Here is a 21,482-nt window from a genome sequence, read left to right on the forward strand (position 1 = left end):
TATGTAGGTATGGGCAGAAGTGCCTGGGATTCTCAGATAGGCTGATGTTTGCATATATAAGGGGTTCGAAACAGTTATCAATCGCACTCAGTGTTCCCCCGATGAACTGCACTTACAGAAAGAAAAAACTTTGCAGCAAAACAGCAGAAACTTTGGATGATAGCCAGTGTACGGCGAGCTAATACATAATGGCCACTGTGAACCAGACGAATAAATATAGCAAGAAAGACAAGTCTTAATGTTCATACAGGGGCACCTGACTGGTGTTTGAAGACAGATTTTATTAACCTTTGTTTTAAAAAAAAAAAAAGGTCCTTTAACTTTAGTCTGTACAATAGTTTTGTTATGTCTGGTTAAATAGATCGCAGTAGGAAGGTCCCTACAAACAGAATAAAAGGTTCTTCTGTGCAGTATCCAGTGAACTGGACAGAGTTGGTCTTTTCCAGGTTTCTACCTTTTAACCTCCAGGTACATGTTTTTTTTTTATCCACTAGAGGGTGTAACAGCTCTGCAGGTGTTGGGAGGTGTTTTCCCATCAGCTAAGACAGAAAAACCCTCTGAGAGAGAAGACTTTAAGATGATGTTCAGGACGTGTTTGCAGTACCATGATCGGAGACGAAGCGCCTGGATCTTTCTCTATTTTGAATGATAATGTTATCAGATTTGTAATCTTTTTTTTAAATTGTACACTAAATACAGATGGAAATACATTTAAATTCTCATCTATAAAATGGTGTACTGTTTAAACATTTTTATTTATAATACTGAGTATTGTCAAATATAACCTAAATACTCATTTGGATATCAACTTTCAAACAAAGTATTGCCAAATAAAATATGTCTGTCCTGAAACCTGTGAAACTCAAATAGGTTTTAATCAGTTTTGGATCACTGAAAATTCTCTCACCACCTGCAACAGTCCCAGGCAGTGTACAAAATATAAACAGGATAGGTTATAATTATAATGTATTATTATAACAAAATAAATAAGTCTGTAGAATAAAAACCTGTCTCCCAAACCTCTTACCGCTGCTGCTCGGCATCAGCTAGGAGCGCGTGCATCTGGACCAAACCAAATCAGGGAATTAGGAGGGGTGAGGCGGTCGGAGGCCACGTTGTTGCCAAAACCAAAATAAAAGTAATGCCAGGAAACAAACATGTTTCTAAGGACCTTGAGGCAAACATTATTTTATGGAGACAGGTTAATAATGTTTTTTCTGCTGTTTTCTAGGGCCCCCGTCAGTCATGGGCTCTTAGCCAAAATGATCGTCATCATTTTGATTATACAATTTGAACAATATTAACCTACTAAGCTTCTACCTGAGTAGGATTATAGTCTATATAGTTCAAGTGGAAAGTCTATTTACTTCTTATTTTTATGTCTAAACTCTTTTGTGGGAGCACTTTTTGAGTGATAAGTCTGTAACAGGACAGAGGACTGCACACATCCTAATGCTTACAGCAAATAACTCTTCTCGTTAAAAATGTGAAGTAAATTGCTTTTGGCTGGTAAAATGGATTACAATCTTTCAAACACTTATCTGTATGTGACTTAAGCAACCTCAGCTTGCTGTCTAAGGCCGTGTTCACATTAATATGTTTTTGGCCTTCCGTCCACACCGAGACGTCGTTTTTGGTCAAGGAAAACAGACCTTTTTGTAAACGCTCTCCAAAGTGGATACATTTGAAGACACCGTTTTAGCGTTGCAGTCATGTGATCAATTCAACTAAGATGGCGGACGGCATTGTGCAGCAGTTGTTTTGTTTGCTCTCAATTTTGACAGCCTTTATAAAGATTAATATCAGTTTGTAAATGCTCCAGATAGCTCCAGATAAAACTCAGCACTTTTCCTTGACATTTTGCGTGACTTTTCAAAGAACCAGAAAGTAAATAAATGGCAGACAGAAATGACCCAGCTCAGTCGTCTTACTTTTCACGCATGCACAGTACAGGAACGTATGCGTTTTCAGTGTGGAAGAAAACAACTGAAAAAGATAGTGTGGACGCGGAGCGTTATTAGACCAAAACGCCGTTTTCCAATTTATCTGGATTAGTGTAGACGTAGCCTAGGACTCCTGCAATGGTGTTCAGACCCAAAACCTACAGTTCTTCTAGTGAGTCTGGCTCTAAAAACAAATTAGTCCCTAAAGACTCCCAGCATAAAAAACATGACTATGTTATTTACAGCATCTAAAACAAAACAAACAAACAAAAACAAATGGGTGACATCATCATGGGTGATGGCTACCTCTTTCTTTCGTATACAGCCTGTAATCTTGTGGCAGTAATTTGGTTGGTTTGGTTAAGTTTTTTTCATATCGGATGATAGCCAATGGGAAACAAATAATATTAGCAGAAATGAAGGAAAAAAAGAGGACACCCAGGTTATGACAAATAACTCTGATTCCAAACTGTCATCCTTTTTATTTACACAAATCAGAGAAAAAGAGGGAAGACACAGGCACGTTTAATAGTCGCACACGTCTCACAACATCACAGATTACAGGTTCCATTAATGTGAAATGTAAGTTTAGCACGACACACAGGACACGCATCACTTCACAGCTGCTAATTCTCTTTTCTCCCGTGGATTTAGTATAAAGACATGCTTCATTTTTAGAGCTTAGCTCTAATGCTCTCATAATAGTATAATTTTCAATCACATCTTTTTTAAACTACCTTCACAAAACCATCACAACAAGCACATTTTAAACAACAAACTGCACAAGTTTGTGTAGAAGTAGCAAAAAGAGGAAATAAAAAAAGAAATAAAACTCCAAGTGACTGTTATGCAAAAGTATTTTTCAGAGAGTCAGTAAAGCTCATTGAAATTAGTTCCATTTAAGTCTTTGAAAGTTTGACTTTATAGTATGATTATGAGTTAAATCACAGTTTTATTTTCAGTGGAAGAAGGGGGCTGGGGGGGATTCTACCACCGAAAAGCAACATGAAGTAATTGCACAACAAGACCACACTTTATCTATGTATCTATGTTTCCAACTTTCGAAATCATTCTTTAAAAGATTTGTCACATTATTCAGATTCCACCACAAACACAGTAAAGCATTTGCACCCCCTGCTCATCGTGAAGTGCGTATGTTCTTGTACTGGCACAGAAGCAGCTGCTTGAAGGTGTTCTTGAAGGTGGCGTTGCAGAGGGCATAGCAGGCTGGGTTGATGGTGCTGTTGATGTAGCACAGCCAGTAGCCAATGGTCCACAGCGTGTTGGGGATGCAGATGGAGCAGAATGTGTTGATAAGCACCATCACGTTGTACGGCGTCCACGTGACGACAAATGCAACCAGGATGGCCATGATGGTGCGTGTGACCTTTTTCTCCCTGGAAGAAATTCCCCTCTTTTTCCACTTTGCCACAGCGTTTTCACTCATAGCGCGCATTGTTACCTGAAAAATGACAGTAGAAGAAGAAAAGAGTTCTATTGTTTCTTTTTAGCGTGTTTGTGTGTATGTGTGTCACTCCTGTGTAAGTCCAACATAACCTTCCACACCTGTGTTGGTACCAAATGAGCTGTTCTGAGTATTTCACAGACTGCTGGGATTTTCCCACAACACCATCTCTTGGGTTTACAGAGAATGGTCCAAAACAGAGAAAATATCCAGCTAATGCCAGAGGTCAGAGAAGAATGGCCAGACTGTTTCTAGCTGACAGGAAGTCATCAGTAAACAAAATAACCAATTGTTGCAACAGTATTCAGAAGAGCATCTCTGAATGAACAACAACACAGAAGGCCTCACACGCTTGTCAGCTAAGAACTGGAACCTAAGGCTCAAATCATCTCAAACTCATTTTTCGAACATAATGAGTTCACTGTATTCAAATCTCCTCCACAGTCACCAAAACTCAATCCAGTAGTGCACCATCTGGATGTGGTGGATCATCATGGAGGTGCGGCTGACAAATGTTAAGTGTCTGAAACAAGTGTGTGATGCTATCATTGCAATATGGACCAAAATATCTGAGAAATACTTTCAGTATTGAATCTCTGTCAAGGAGAATTAAAGAAAATCTGAAAGTGTATCAATTTCACACTGAGATCAAAGAAAAGTAAGAACGACCCAAAACAACAACATGGAAGTTTCAACCACACAAAAATGCTTCATAGAGCTGAATGAATGCAGTCATGCTAGCAACTCTGTGAGGCTGCCATCAGGCACAACGATCACTTAAATCAAATCTAATATCATTTTATTCCTTTTTTTTTCATCACCATGGTTACCATCTTAATTTATATGGTTACCAGTTTACTTGAATAAGATGAGTGGTATTTGGTTAGCTGCTACCTATCTGCTAAGTTACATCAACGGACAGAACATATCGACTGTGTTTGTGGTGTTTAGTAATTCATTTTTACTAAAATTATCTGACTAATAATATGTCCTGTTGTGCTGTTAATTACACCACCTAACTACTTTGTGCTTATTTGAGTTAAATTCAGTTATTTTGTTTAATTTTTGTTTGCTGCACCCTTAGCACCTCTTTGTGTGTACATTAACTAGCATTAGCTTACAACTCAGCACTGGAATCTCTTGTCCTAATACTTATTCCAAAAAAAAAAAAAAACTTATGATGCCTCTAAAATAAAGACAACTTCTGCTGAGCTATTAAATATGGTGATAAAAAAAACAACTTTTAATTAACAACAAACTTGACATGACCAAACCCATGACTGCTTTAAATTGTAATAAATCTGGCCAATTAAGGATGAATATCTTTTGATTACCTTAAACAGAGTTTTCGTGACTAGCATTTGAGCATCAGCTGCTGAGTTTTTCCGAGAAGATGGTTGGGCTTCATTTTTCCCAATATTTGAGTTTTTCCGTGACGAAGGTGGAATCTCAGCATCCTTGGATGTCGAAGCCTGAATGCTATCTGATGTGGAGTCCACCTGGTTGGTTCGGTCTTCCTTGCACGGACCGATTCCGTTCTGTTGCTGTTTCTGCTGGAGCATTTCCTTCTCCTTGCCATCTGCAGCCTCTTCCTGAACCTTTTTTGTTGCAGTGGTGTTCTCACCTCCTTCCTCCTGGCTGTTAGAAGGAGCTTCTCCCAGACTAGTGCCTGAGGTCTTCCTGCTGTCTTTCCTCATGCGGCTGCGACTGGCCTTGGAGATGCGCCAGTAAAGGTAGATCATGATGGCCACAGGTAGGTAGAAAGCCGCGATAGCCGTCCCGAAGGTCACCGCTGGGTTGGAGAAGAACTGGATGTAGCACTCATTGGGTTTCACAGTCCTTCCCCCAACTATGAACTGCCAGAACAAAATTGCAGGAGCCCACAGGATGAAGGACAAGACCCATGCTGCTGCAATCATCAGCCCTGCTATTTTGGTGCTGCGCCGCACTGGGTAGCTAAGCGGTTTGGTGACACAAAAGTAACGGTCAAAACTGATGATGAGCAAGTTCATGACTGAGGCGTTGCTCACAACATAGTCGACAGCCAGCCATAGGTCACACACCACTGCTCCTAGGGGCCAGAACCCAATCACAATGTAGACGGTGTAGAGGTTCATGGAGCAGACACCAATAATCAGGTCTGCGCAAGCCAGGCTGAACAGGAAGTAGTTGTTGACGGTCTGCAGGTTCCTGTTTACCTTTAGAGGAACAACATAGAGGAGGCTGTCAGATGCTAATCTTTTTTGTGCAATGTGATGTGTGTTTTCTCGTTTCTATTAAATTACCACTCTGTGCTGGGTTGCACATGTTCAAGTCTTATCTGTAAGTCTGGCTGTGCTGTTCAAGGTGTCCAGAGATGGATGTTTGAATCACACTCATTAATCATGAAGGATCAAAACAGGAAAACCCCAAACCTTTATAGAGAGCATGACCAGGATGTTTCCGATGACAGTGATCAGACTCAGAGATCCTGCAACGAGAATGATGAGCGCTATCTCCAAAGTCGTGTACGGGCTTCGAGAGAAGAGGCCAGTGCCATTGCTGACACTGATGTTGCTAGCGTGGGATGAATTGAGAATCTCCATGCTGTCCAGCATCATTTGCATGCTTCAAGCTTCGTTCACATATGTGCAAAACCTGAAAAGAAGAGAGATTATAAAACACAAGTTTTTAGTACTATAGGTCTTTTTTTTGGGGGGGGGGGGGTCAAATTATTCAGCATCTTTCTATGTGTAGATGCAAAATCATGCAAAATTGTGCATAACTTGCAGCATGTAAATGATTCGCAGGTGTTTTTGTGCTAACAGCTTGCTCCCGGTGAAAAGAACGGACAGGTGTGCAAATAAAGGTCACAGCAGCTTTGTTTACAAAGTCACAGCCACATCTCACAAACAAGAATAACATGTTAAAACGGCTTTGATGCTAATGGAGATGCTGACATGTTGATTCTGAAAAATGAACAGTTTCAGTAGAATTATTGTGTTAATTTATTTTTTTAAGAACTCTTTAAAATGGATATGCTGCAGTCTTTCCCAGCCTTCACTGGGCGACAAGCTGGGTACATACTGGAGTTAAACATGCTTGTCTTTGGGCTTTAGGAAAAATATGGACCACACTGAGAAAACACACACTGTCAGCAGGTTTGAAGCCAGAATCCAGATAACAGACCACTGTAACAGATCGCTGTAAAGCACTGCAGCACCACGGAACAATATCAAATCTTTCATGTTGGTTAAACTTTGCTACATTTTATCCTTTGCTAATATTTATTTTCCCTCTTTTTCTCTTGTATGTTTAAACTATGTAAATCTCAAAGGATCTAAAAATAGTGTGTGTGCCCACAAAACAACTTTCAAATGCCACAAAAAGAATGCATATGCAAGTGTGCATGAATCTCCAGCTTTGAGCTTTGTGTGTCTGGCTCCCAGAAATCTTAACCAATCCACTCTTTCCTGGGAGGCTGAACGAGGACATCTACATTTTACAATTTTCAAAAATGCCCTGAGAGAGTGTCTAATCTTTGCAGGAGAGTCATTTCAAAAAGATCAAGTTGGTCGCTTCATGCTGCAGGCGTCGTTTTCTGCTCCTGGATATGTAAAAGGGACTGCCTGGCATATTTGGGTAAATTCAAACATGTGTGTGTCCACATGAGCTTGTGTGTTTGGCTCTTTCAGACAGATGTCCAAGTAAGTCTTAATAGAAGCTGCGGTTTTTATGTTAAGACAGGACAGATTCTCTGAGGCTAAAGAAGTGTTATCCGCAGACTTGTGTCTGCAGTGAGAAAAAAGGGAGGATGGGGGTCTTTTCTTTGGCACTGGAACTGCTTGTTCTGCGAGTTATGAAAGCCTGTTTGGGTGAGTGTACAAACAGATTTCCACTGGGGCCACCCACGCTCGAGATTCAGGCGCTCGTGGTGCTGTCAGGTGATTTAGATAAAAGCATTCAGTAAATAACAGATGATATGCATATGGGGATACCGCTTCTTTTAAATTACTACCGAGCCGTGTATTTAAAATGACCCCGGGCAGGCAAAACATACCAGTTATGTATCTCAATTGTTAAGCATCATTACTGTTACTATTATATTAAAAATGAAGAAACGTCAGAAATAGTGGCAAAACAACGTGATTAACTAGTCTGTTCTGATCAGAGAATCAATAAAAAGATACTTAGTTGAGACCACGAGGGTTGGTGCATACTGCTAAAACCCTGTAAGTGACTCCATTAGGCCACATGATAACATCATACTGTACCTGAAAGATGTTTCCTTCCTGCTCTTACAGCCAGATTAAACTTTATTACAGCATGTTGAACTCCATCGCTTACTCATTAAAGACCCATTCCGGGTCTTTTCAGTCACAGATACAAAAAGAGCGTGTGTGTGTGTGTGTGTCTGTGTGTGTGTGTGTGTGTGTGTCTGTGTGTGTGTGTGTGTGTGTGTGTGTGTGTGTGTGTGTGTGTGTGTGTCTGTGTGTGTGTGTGTGTGTGTGTGTGTGTGTGTGTGTGTGTGTGAGAGAGAGAGAGAGAGAGAGAGAGTTCAGAGCCTAACGGTGATGATTTGTAAAGTCAGAAAAATGTAAAATTGATGCACATCAAAGGGAGGACAACAAAAGGTAGGATGTTACATTTGAGTGTTAAGGACTGACTTTGGCTCAAGGTCAAATTTATGATCATATCATTCATCAGTCACTTCTCATTAATGAATTGAGAGCAATGAACTGACAGTGGCCCTTTTAAGTAAAAATACTTGTACTACGGTACATAAATATTATCATAAAAGTACAGTTTGCTTTATGGACATGCTGATGGGAGCCTGTTCTTACTTTGTTGTTAAGTCAGTTATATTCATAACAGCACACTGCATTTTAAAAGCAGTTCACGTGTTTTTTTCTTTAAAGAGTTTTTAAAGAAAAATATAAAGTCTCTTATATTTACAGAAAAAGCTGCACGAAATGTGATATTTGAAAGTGAAAAAAGAAATGACTGCTTATATTAAAAAGAAGCTGCAAGCAGCCTGACTCAATACTCATTTCTTTATGGGCCCCATGATAAAGGAGCCCATAAAAATTTTAATAGGTCAGCTTTATTCTATGAACAATAAAGATATCTCTATCTATAAAAGGGTATTTTTGGCTACTGCTTCATTTCCTAAGAATAATAAATTTACATGTTTGATTTGGCACATGCCCTTCCTGATGTGACCCTCTTATATGTCCGGGTTTGGGACCAGCATTAGGACACACTAGCTTGTAACACCCCGAGGCTGGCTTTGTGCCTCGTCCCTGTCAAACTGGGGGTCTGTTGCTGTAAAGCAGTTGTGTCAACCACTACACCTTGTAGCCACAACAAGTGTCCTGTATCTATAGAAGAGCAATAACACGATTCTTGGAGAAGAAACTCTCTCGACATGCCAAGCAACTGGTTGTACAAAGGCTCACAATACTTAAAATAACTGGATGCATTATTTTAAGTAGGTAGGTTTTGACATTAGGTATTCTCTTGCAGTTGTACTTGAATGCAGCACTTATGTGTGAGTCAGATGTGTTTAACTTTATGTAGCTGTTCTAGTGACTTTACTGATTAACCGAGTAAATTATCTTAATTATCAAGTTGCTCAGTGGGCTTAGCCAGAGATTTTCCAACGTGATGTAGAGTTCGCTAAGGAGATTGTTGCCTCCTCTCAAGGCCATCCTCACTTCTTCTCTCTTCACACTAATAAGACCTACATTACTGGATCTCCCTAATTGGTATGCAGGGCTACTGGAAAGAGTCACAGAGGCAAACCATATTTCTTTGACAGGCACAGAAACATAGTAATTAGATCCAGCAGATGCTGCCTGCAACAGCTGCACCGGTAATATGGTTCTAGGATACAGTCCTCTGACTGGGCGAGCTCGGTTTAAAAAAGTCTTTGATACCATGAACGATACACCGGGCGGCTGCAGACTTACTGCCGGATGAGACGTGGGAACAGCAGGTTTGTTTGCAGAGAAAAGAGCAGGTATGGAAACACGTCTGCAACTGCAGATGTTTCATTCACAGCGCTTACGGGATTTAATGGCTATAGGGATCAAAGTGTGGTAGCTCCGTTTTATATTGATCTGTGCCATAGTTTTATTGTTCAGTTCTTTAGAAGACAAACATCCGTCTAACTGTAAAATGCAACACCACACTGAATGTTTAAACAGGATTTTAAATGAAATAAATACGTATAGCACAAACAGTTTCAGTTAGTTTAATTTGTAAGGTCAACATTTCATGAATTTAAAAAGTGTTTTTTTTTTTTCACCGTCACGTTTCGCAGCAAATGTTCCTTATGTTATGGCACTAATTCATACTTGTTTTTTTCATCTCAGAGAACTGTGTCTTGAATGTGAAAAGTGGGAAATTTCACATCAGCCTGAGCTTTGGCTTCACAGAGCGGTGCAACTGAGAGAAGAGAAAACCACTGAATGCCCAGTGTAGCACTGAGAGTGAGAAAACACAAAAATACCACAGCAACTAGAGAGTGAAGGTTTATAAAAATAAAACTGAGAAGTTTCAAGTTGGTGAGTTAGAGGAAATTTCCCATTTAAACAATTTGTTTTTTTTGTTTTTTTGTAATAAGGGGATTCCTCGGGAGCGGGGAAACCGGGGAATCCAGAGTCTGGATCTGATGCTGAGTGAAGTCTTTTGTGTCAGGAGAGAAATTAAGATTAAACATCTCCTAAAAGGTCTCAGGGGAACAATAGACGCCAGGTTTACTTTGCTCTCAATCCAATCTTTATCAGGAAACTGAACTGAACAACAAGCCACGGATAAAATGTCAATCAATATATTGATGTATCATTATAATGCTTTAACATTTCATGTGAGACTGTTTCTTTAAAGAATATCCTCAGCTGACTTTGTTTCCTTTGAATCAAAGTGGTTATAAAAAAATTTTACATCCCAGTAAAGTTCCCGTGGGAATAAAAATTTAGGAAAACATTTCCCATCTTTTGACTCTACCGCTGCCTCAGCGAGCAAACATTAAATGTGTTCCGTGGAAGTTTTTCCAAGTCTGCATAATTTTTCTAAAAGAGTGTTCTTACCTGCAGGAGTTTGGTAGAAATCTGCAGAAAAATCTTATCTTACCTCATCTGCAGAGAACGACACAGGTGAACTGTTTTGAAGTCGTCCATGTTACTCTCTCTTCTCCCGACACACTGGAGCGGAGAGCAAAGCAGAAAGTAACCTGACATTCATGACACTCCTCCTCTGACAAGAACCAGTGTGTGTGTGTCTGTGTGAGAGAGACAGAGAGAGAGAGTTTGTCTGTGTGTTAGAAATATAGACGGATAGAGTAGGGAGGGGTTTGTGGGAGCTATTAGTGACTGTGGTGCTGAATCCCTCAAGCTAGGGTTGCAAGTTTCAGTAAGCAGGAGATGGAGACGGACGGAGAGAGAAAGAGAGATGTTTGTTTCAGGACCATGGAGAGCACTTGCCTCTGTGGCACAAACACATCATATTCTCCAGAGCTGTAGGCAATCAAGTGGAGAGAAGTATGAATGGATCTGGGATGAGATAAAATGGTAAAGCACTATTAAAAAAGAGGACAAAGAGAGAGGTTCGCTCTGTTACTCTGTTGCTGCAGGACGCTAACCTTTCAGACTGTTGTTTTGACCTTTTAACCAAACTGGTGACGCAGACTGCCCCAGTTGGTAGATGACCTTACTTTGATGGAATTACCACTGAGGATAATGGTCCCTCTCCACAAAACAATACAGTAAATGAAACAAGGACCGTGCTATCAAATAAACCAGAGTCCTGCATGTAACATAATTGCTATGAGAAAATATCAGATGATTTATTGTGGTTGTCCCATCCGGACTTCGAGCACAACCACAGAACATTTGAAATTCTGAGTATCATCACAGATGTATTTTTGTTTGTTTGTTTGTTTGTTGTTATTTTTACAGTTATATCTTTGAAAACTGCATTGGTAAGGACACAAGCGCCACCTCTACTATTTCTTCATTTGTCAAGAACACAAATCAATATCATTGTCTGTCTGTCTGCAGTTGGGTGTGTTTGTTTCCTGTCTCCTATAAGCCAATTTCTCCGGTTTCCAAGAAACTCTGGCATGTCTTATTATCTTGAGTAATTTTAAATATTAAAAAATATATATATATACGGTGGTAGGTATGGATCATTTCATATTTCATCTTTTACAGCAATAACAAATTTCCTCAAAAAGCAGATCTTAAAGAGGATGTGTAGGCTAATGCTAATTTTCAGCATCATAATTTTATCCTTGGCCTCAACTAGAGCAGCTATGCATGAGTTACAGATCAAAATAATCCTTCTTGCTTGTACAGTGGAGTTTAGTGCACCTGAAACAAGTCATTTGAATTCCCATCTCATTCCCTTTAAGCTAGCTTGTTTCTAATTAGTTGCCACTGAGAAACAGAAGGTTTGAACAGCAGGTAGGTGAGACTTTGGTTTTCACTGAGTTGCGTGGCTGAGATGACCATACTAGAGATATCTTCACTCTGAATGAATAAATTATAGTTAAGATAGAAAAAAATGGTGAAACAAAGCCTTTAGAGCTCTCTGATAAATGTTTGGCTCATATGGATAGTTAGAAAAAGACACAAGTAAAAGCGTGAAATATAAACATTTATCCGTTTTTATTATTTTTATTAATTTTAACAAAAAAAAGTAACTTTTTTTGTCATTAATTTTGACAATATTTAATCTTTATTAAAAAAAAAAAAAAAAAATTCAGTATGACCTGAATACAAGCAGAGACATTATATTAATGATACTTACAGGAAATTATTATTTGTAACTATAGCTGCATATTTTTAAACAGTGCATTGATTTTTCTGATTTGAAAAAACTGATGAAGACTCAAACATTCAATTCAATTTTATTTATATAGCATCACAAGAACAGTTGCCTCAAGGCACTTTAATTTTGTAAGTAAAAGCCCTGGAACAATACAGTGAAAACAGAGAATCATGTAGAAGGAAAAACTCCCTTTTAACAGGAAGAAATCTCCAGCAGAACCAGTCTTAGGGAGGACAGCCATCTGCTGCGACCGTTTGGGGTTAGGTGAGGTAGACAGGACAAAGACATGTTGTGGAAGAGAGACAGAAGTAAAAAATAACTAATAATCAAAAGCAGAGCAGTGTATAAACACAGTGAGTGAAAAAGGTGGCATTTAATGTAATTTACATTGAAAAAAATTTGAGCTATCATCAAATGCTAACTTGATAATATCAACTAATGATTAGAAACTACATGTAGTTGAAAACAGCTGATAGACATTTATTGAAAAGCTGGACTTGGAGAACAATACATAAGAAGACAACACTTTCACACATGTGCAGCTCAAAAACGTAAACGAACACACCAGATCTCAACAGGGAAAAAAAATAATGCTCTATACTGATATGGAGTGGTTGATGTGAATGTGTTTGTAAAGACTTGGCACATTTACATACGCTTGGAACATTGTTCTGTTGGGGCATCTTGGACTAGAACTGGGCTAACTTTAGCTACGTGTTCATCTGTTTTTAACTAAGAGGATCTAACGTTCAGTCCTGTGAAAAACTAAGCACACCCAAGTACATGGTAGAACTGCCTTAAGCACTAATGACTTGAATTAGTGGTTTTCTGGATGACTTTATTAGCCTCTCCAATCACAGTGGAGGAATTTTGGTCCACTCTTCTTTGCACTTCAGTTCACTGAGGTTTATGCACAGCGCATCGTTCCAATGAGGTGAATTTATTGTGACGTCAACTCATGGAGCAGTTGTGTCACTTTATTAAAATACGCATGGAGACAACAGGGAGGTATTGATCTTTTCCCCTAACACTGGGCAAAACTATCCTGGCGTGTGGTTAATTTGGACCCGAAACACAGACTTGAAATCAACCTTAATAAACAGGAAATGAACCTTTATTTGGGTGCAGCAGAAAATCCAACAGGCAGCTGAAAAGGTATTCCATACATATTTTTAAAAAAAAGTGGGAAGGGGGTTTAAACAGAGCACAAAGAAAACAGCAACAATATGACACAATAAGTACTGAAGCCTTAAATACATGCATGAGGTAATCAAGGGAAGCAGACACAGGTGGGAAAGAAGACAGAGATGAAACTAATTAACACGTCAATGCCTGTACATACACATTAAATAAAAATAAATTAATAAATAGAAATATTGGTGTATTTTACTGTATATAGTAACCATTTGTACATAGTCCAGTATTCTTGCTTGTCTGTGTCTTCATTCAAAAGCCCAATATTCTTTCATGAAGTACACATGTATGAAAGGAGGACAGAAAGAAACCATAGTGGATCTGCTGCTTTAGGGTATATGATATATATTATTACATAACAGCATGTGTGATAAAAGCTACATACATTGTCCTCTCGCTCTCCCTTCTCTTGCCAGTTCCCAAACTTCTAAAAATGTGAACCTTGCTATGAACCGCTCATGCATGCAGTGAAAGAACAGAAAACAATGAGGCTCCTCTCTCTCCTCGCCTCCTCACAATATGACGAAAAGCTCTGAGACAGCAGGAAAACGAGGTCATCTACTTGGAGCCCCAGCAGCTATTTGAATGGAGAAGGGTCACACACAATACCATGCATTTCCTACTGCATTCCGCTCATAGCAAAGATGCAGAATGTATGTTTTAAAAGTCGAACGGACTCGTGATCTCTGGTTAATTGCATGCTGCCTCGTGTGCTAATAGCATAATGTTCATCATGATCCGCGGACGTTTACTGTAAGTCTTCACCAAGCCCCGAGCAAATCGTGACTTTCTAATCTCCTCTGCTGATTCATTAAAGAAAGGCTATAATTCATCAGTGCGTTTGGGCACAGTTGAGATTTGGGCCACTTGGATTATTGTCAAGCACTGGCACTGATATGACCTGTACATAAATTAGTGCTGGATTGCATATCTTGTTCTTTACCATCAGCGCCAATCACACAAGCTGTAGCTTGTGTGATTGGCGCTAATGGGACAGACAAACAGCTACACACAAGATGTCCTAAAACAAATAAATGCTTCATGAATTTAGGAGCTCTTCCCTGTCTCCTCAAAGTACGATCAGATCCCTCAAACACGTGCCCATGATTATTTTGTGTGAGACTAGAAAAGAAACAAAACAACAGCAATATGTAATATTTAGAATCACACGTGTCATTCGGTTTTACCGCAGAGATTTCTCTTCTGGCTATAGAATTTTTTGGGGGTCACGATGGAGGAGCATGTGACTCTTATTGTACAAAAGCCTTTTATCGTTTCTTGTTTCTTGTTTGAGAATTCTGGAAATATCTTCTGAAGGCTTTGCACTGTGACACTGTTATTGTAGCAAGAGAAGCAGAAACTTCTCAGATAAATATCAGTTCAGAACTTCCAATGTGTCAGCAGCATGTAAACACAGAATATATCAAATGAATGATGGGAATATTCTGGCTCCATGCTCACAGCTGCTGTTGACTTATTCCAACATTAAAGTCTGTCACTGTCCTGTTGTTGAGTTTTGGTTTCTGCTTTGATTTTATTCTTGTATTCTTGTGTTCCCTGTGGTTTGCTTCCCGCTATCTTGTCATCATGTGCCTTTGTCCTCCATTTTCCCGTGTCTTTGTCAACTTGTGTCAGTGTTGGTTAAGGTTTGTCTCATGTGTCTTGTTCTTGTTTTACTCCCCTCATCATATCCTCTTTAAACCTTTGTTATTTCTCAAATTTGTGCCTCCCATGTCTGCTTTGGCCTCCTGCCTGTGAACTGGAAAGGAAACTTTCATATTTGAGGATGTGTCAGTTCCTAAAATGCATCAAGAGGACAGAGGAGTGACGAGGCTTGCCAGAGGAGCTGTAATTGAGGATGCATAGGTGTATCCTTTGTAGAAGTGTTTTTACCTTCAACGTGTAGAAGAGGTCCTGTACAAATCCCATATTTTATTCACATTAGAAAATACGAAACATACCAAATGTTTAAAAGGAGAAAATGTACAATTTTAAGAAAAAATACGGTGCCTGTGAATTTGATGGTGTAAACACGACTCAAAGCTGTTGGGACAGGGCCATGTTTACCACTGTGTATGTGCATCCCCTCTTCTTTTAGCCTGTAAACATCTGGGAACTGAGGAGACCAGCTGCTGGACTTCTGGGAGAGGAATGCGGTCCTATTTTTGTGTGATGTAGGATAATAACTGTCAACAGTCCTGGATCTTCTTTGTCGTGTTTTTTTTATTTCAAGATGGCCCAAGTGTTATCAGTTGGTAAAAGGTCTTGACTCCAGGCAGGTCAGGTTCTAATAGCTCCAGTAGGCAGTTTAGCATTTTCTTGCTGAAATATACAAGGCCTGAAAAAGACACTGTCTGAATGAGACCGTAATTTGATCCAAAACCTGTATATACCTTTCAGGCACCAATGGTACCTTTCCAGGTGTGTAAATTGCCAGTTCCATGGGCACTAATACACCCCCATGTCATCAGAGAAGCAGGCTTTGAGCTGAGCACTGATAAAAGGTGGATGGTCTCTCTACTCTTTAGTTTAGAGGACACAGCATCCACGTTTTCTAAAAACATATTTAAAATTATGATTCATATGACCAAAGAACAATTTCCACATTGCCTCAGTACATCATAAATGAACTTTGGCCCAAAGAGGACAGCAGTGTTTCTGGATCATGTTCACATATTGCTTCTTCATTATATGACAGAGGCTTAAACTGTATTTGTAGATAGCACGGTGAACTTTGTTCAAATACAGTGATTTCTGGAACAATCAAAGGCATCCAGTATTGATTTTGGGTTTTGACCCTTGCACACGCATTTTCTGAAATGTTTGACATTAGTATGTACTGCAGATAATGAGATAATTCATTAAGGAGCATTATTTGGAAATTCTTTGAGGGTTGGTGAACATCTGCCCATCTTTTCTTCTGAAAAACTCTTTCTCTCTAACAGAAACTCTTTCTATAACCAGTCATCTTACTGACCTGTTGCCATTATAACATAATTAACTGCAAAATCTTCCTCCAATTGTTTCTTTTTTGTATCACCTACTTGTCCAGTCTTTTGTTGCCACGCCTCAACTTTTGTTTTGTTGCTGTCATCAAATATCAAAATGAGCTGATATTTTTCATTGGGTCGTAAAGAAAATCTCAGTTTAAACATTTGATGTTTCCTTTGTTCTACTGTGAATAAAATGGGTTTATGAGACTTGTAAATCGTTGTATTATTTCCATTTTAAACAGTGTTCTAATGTTTTTGCAATTCGTGTTGTGGATGCTCAACTTCATCATCAAACGTTCTCCCATTTGTTGTGTGTGTGTATGTGTGACAAACAACTTTCTAAATGATCCTGAGTAATCTTCATAAAAACACAGATGAAAGTTTTTCTTTCTATTTAAACATCCCTATCTCCCTCACCAGTTCTGAGCTCCTGCTGATTAGTTGTTTCTTGACTCTGGTGCCACCTGGAGGGCTGATTGTGGAGGGCCAGCAACTCCTGGTCCTGCCCCCTCTGCCTTCTTGATCTGCAGATGACTATCATGTAGAAGTGGGTGAACCATGCTTCACCTTTTAATAATAATAATAATAATAATAATGGATTGCATTTGTATAGTGCTTTTTGAGACCCTTAAAGCACTTTACAATTCTACTATTCATTCACTCTCACACACTGGTGGAGGCAAGCTACAGTTGTAGCCACAGCTGCCCTGGGGCAGACTGACAGAAGCAAGGCTGCCATACTGCACCATCGGCACCTCTGGCCATCACCAGTACGCGGTAGGTGAAGTGTCTTGCCCAAGGACACAACGACCGAGACTGTCCGAGCCGGGGCTCGAACCGGCAACCTTCTGATTATAAGGCGAACTGCCAACTCTTGAGCCACAATTGCCCCAAATTGCCAGCAAAGTCATAACACACAGAGGAAAACCAGAAATATTTGAACATTTAAGTGTGTTGTGGTGTCTTGGGTTTGTGATTGAAACTTTCACAAAACTAATTCATGACTTCCTCCTATTCTGTGGCACAAATATGGGGTTAATAATGTGGTTAGCAAGAGGTGAGGGTCTTTCTTTGGTTGTGTGTGTGTGTGTGTGGGGGGGGGGGGTTGTACCACCACATGCAGATTTATGACTGCCAATGAAAAGCTTGTGGTGTTTACATAATACCAATGCAATCCGATGTTGTCACCAGTACATTAGGTAGTTAGTGATTATTTTGCCATTTATTCTTGATATTTAAGGCTCTTTGTGCAAAAACACAGAAACCCATTTAACACATATACGCATGCAAACACAATAATAGTCTCCCTCAGAGTCCCTGATCTCTATGGAGCAAAATGAACGTGCTGACACGCTCACTTTGCACTCAGTTTAAAAAGTTCAAAGACTTCCTGTTTCTCGCGAGTTACACTGACAGGAAGAAAAAAACATGCCACACCCTCCTCTGAGAGCCTGACATATGTTTTCTGACGATTATTAAAACAGGGGGGTTTTCCTGTTGATTTTTGCACATTGTACATGCAAAAGGGGAATCTTTCCATGATTACTTAGTGTAGACTGAAAAAATGATGGTGCTAGTTTGCATGACATAGCCATCTCCCAAGGAAATCACATGTAAATTGAGGATATGAATTCTAACCACATCTGTACCCTGTCCCATCCTGTGTATAAACAAAATGATTACGCGTACAATGGTTCACGAAAGGTCGAGCTGACATTAGGAGAGCAGGATTTTGATTTCATCGCCCTCCGTATTCACAGGTCTATGCGTGTTTCAAATTATTAAATTCAAAATAATGGCCCATAAAATAAACTCCTGAACACGACTAAAATCCTGTTTTCATACTCTACTTTTTTCCTTTTTTTTTTTTTTTTTTTTTTTTTAGCTGCACAGATTTCAGGTGCTTTGGTCACAACACTCATTTGAATTCTTGGATGTGGTCATTGGGAGAGGTCAACCACAGGGTGTAGCCCTCTTTTGTGGACCTAAGCTTATCCGTCCACCACCTGGCAGCCGCACAACAGGCCTGACGGTGTCCCAATGATTGTCCCATTGTCCCAATAATTTCTAACTTATTTATGGCGAAATCAAATCGCATTCACAATTCAAATGCTGGTTATTGAGAAATACTTCAGACTGTCATCGACTGTCTCCTCCTTTATCACCTGTAAGACCTATAGAAACTAGTAGGAGGAATTCATATATTGTGTTTTTAGGTTTTTGAAATGTTGTTTTTATGTTGGAAGAAAAGACTGTAGTCTTTATAAATAGATTTGACATTTTTCACTGTAGACCTTTTTCATTTTGACATGCAGAGTAGGGAAGGCTCAAGTGTGATAATTCAATTTGATTAAGCGTCCTAAAGGGCCATGACCATAAACCACGATGCACAAATCCAGGACCTACCCACGAGTAATATACCTGTGGGTTCCCTATCATGACCAGTCAAAATATTCGTGGTGAAAATGATCTCTAAGGAATACAACTGATAATAGAAATTATATGGACAAAAGTTTATGAAAGGCAAAAATCTATATGTGAAATACTCAAAATGAGCAAACTTTTCTACATTAAAAGCATGTCACAGCTTTTTTTCTCACAAGCTTCATATGCAAAGATGTTACTGAATGTCCAGAACTCACGAACAGAGGCTTGCAATGCAAAACAGCCCCGACATCACAGGCATAGTGTGAATTATTCTGCGCTCTCTCACACACAAACACTTCTACGTTGCATAGTTCCACAAAACAAACAAGTGCCACCTAATTGCAGCTGATTTGCCTAAATTATCATGTGATTTTCAGACACTACAAATGTTTGCAACATACCAGAAAAACTCTCCAGCTTCTCTTTTTTAAGACCTGACATGAAATCAAGAGCTTTTCTGTCAGCAGTGTAAATGCATGAATTCATTTCTAAGAACATATTTCACTTCATAATACAACGTGAAGTTCTTTGTGTTAGTAAATTAGTATTTGCTAGTTTCATTTGATAGTAATTCAAATTAAGAAATGTTACTGTAAGCATGCTATCAAATTTGTGCAAAGATATTGTGGATGTCACACTCAGAGGACGTTTATTTATAAGTTGTTTATCCTTGCTCATGAAAAATGCACAAGGTCATGGGAGAGTCTGTCATCAACAGTCAGGTCACAGATGAGTGTGACCTCACTAAGAGTGCATCCAAATGTCTGCAAACTCTACATTGCACCTACCCTGGACCCCAGCAACATGACCAACATGCCTCAAGAAGACTGCATGAATGAAGAGCGGCTGCTTGAACATTACAGAGATACTCTTCATACAGAGTCCTCGTGGCATACAATATGCAGAAATGTTAAGATTTATCTAGCAAAACATGTTTCCTAACCAAATTTTAGTCGTTATTTTGACATTTTTTTAACTGAAATATTTGCACTCTATTTGCAATAAAAATGGTTGAGCTACAGCTGGTATAAAAAAGTTTACATACACTCATCATAGGCATGAATTTCATGGTAATTTGGAGCTATTTGTGATCTTTAAACAGTTACTTTTCCAGCGTGGAATGATTGTACAGGAGACATCTTTAATGACGTCAGAAAAACAAGAAGTGAAATTTGAGTTTTCCCTAATCCACATGGTCAAAAATACACAAACAGGCTAATATAATTCCATACACTTTAGATCTGGATGAATGTCCTTTAGCGTTTGCATCTTGCACCAAACACTATCAACAAGCTTCTGCCATAATCCTGGATGGCTATTTGATCACTCCTCTGCTACCAGAATTGGTAGAATTCATTTAAACTGGTTTGTTTCTTTGCACATACCACACTTTTAGCCTACTTTATCCATTCCAAAACCAGTTTTTTGTGTGCGTTTGGGACAGGGGCGTAACTTCCAGGGGGGTTATGACACCCCCTGGAAACCCTAACCCCCCCCCCCCCCAATAGTCAGACCCAACCAATATAACCCCCCCCCCCCCCCCCCAATAAAATTATGAATTATCTTGCATAAATAGGCTGCTGATTTGCTTTCTAGTTGCGTGTTTAATCATCTGGGAATTTGCCCAGATTTATTTATTTATTTAGACAGGGATCTGTCTAAATAAGACAGATCTCACCAAGCAGGAGCAGCTTGCCCCCCCCCCAGTGTTCAGCATAAAGTTACACTGATGGTTTGGGAACACTGTCCTCTTGCAACTCCCATTTGTGTCTGAGTTTTAATCCCCAAATGTTGATTTGAGGTAAATTTGAAGAACTAAGATGTAGTCGTCCTTCTTTGTTAGGCCATTTAAGTGCAATGTACTAGTACCACTGGCAGCCAAACAACCCCAGAATACAATGCTACCACCATCATGCTTGAAAGATGCCACAGTGTTCTTAGGTTTGCAAAGCTCACCTTTACTTCTCTGAGCATGCATCATTGTGGCCAAATAGCTCAATACTTGTCTAACTAACCATAGTACTTTTGCCCAGAAGGAATTTGGCTTGTCCGTGTGGGCAACTGCAAATGTTAGTTAAACTTTAAGGTTCTGATTTTGGAGCAGGGGTTTCTCTCAGTTCACAGTGATGTAAAACTTGCTTCGCTGTGACCAGTGACCCTGGTTTTTCAGCAGTCTCCAGTTCATGGCAGGCTTGAGACATGGTGGTTCCTAAGTTGTACTTGAACATCCTAACCCATTTCCTCTCATCTGAGGGTGACAGTTTGTCTTTTTCCAGACTTTGGCAAAGTGGTAACACATCTGAACATCTTGTACTTATGTACAGTTGTTTGAACTGATGATGTTAGGATCTGCAGTTGTCTGGAAATGGCTCCTAGAGACTTTTGTGACTTGTTTAAATCTGCTATTGTGTCCAATTAGTGTTGTCAAGCAAATCCTTTTTATGCTGCAAGAGGAAATAACAGCTGTAGTCAGTCATAAGCACAAATAAGACACATTTTAACCTTTAGCACCACTTATTGAAAGATTTAAGTGAGTGTATAAGCATTTATTTGAGCCTCTATGTATAATTTTGAACCTGTATGGATTAGAAAAAAATTTAAGTCATTAAAAATGTCTGCTGTACAATCAATCTACCCTGGAAAAAG

The 21,482-nt window shown here is 39.4% G+C and overlaps 1 protein-coding gene across 1 annotated transcript; it reads right to left on the reverse strand.

Moving 5' to 3' along the window:
* Positions 1–2,408: 2,408 nt before the first annotated feature.
* LOC120729645 (muscarinic acetylcholine receptor M2-like) lies at positions 2,409–10,951 on the reverse strand. The gene is made up of 4 exons (XM_040025393.1): positions 10,525–10,951; positions 5,823–6,045; positions 4,743–5,606; positions 2,409–3,405 (listed from the first exon to the last, which is right to left on the reverse strand). Exons 2-4 carry the CDS (start codon positions 6,012–6,014, stop codon positions 3,082–3,084), a joined length of 1,380 nt encoding a protein of 459 aa, XP_039881327.1. The 5' UTR covers positions 6,015–6,045; positions 10,525–10,951; the 3' UTR covers positions 2,409–3,081.
* Positions 10,952–21,482: the final 10,531 nt, after the last annotated feature.

The sequence above is a fragment of the Simochromis diagramma genome, unplaced genomic scaffold (genome assembly GCF_900408965.1).
Source record: "Simochromis diagramma unplaced genomic scaffold, fSimDia1.1 OVJJ01000293.1, whole genome shotgun sequence".
Lineage (NCBI taxonomy): Eukaryota > Metazoa > Chordata > Actinopteri > Cichliformes > Cichlidae > Simochromis > Simochromis diagramma.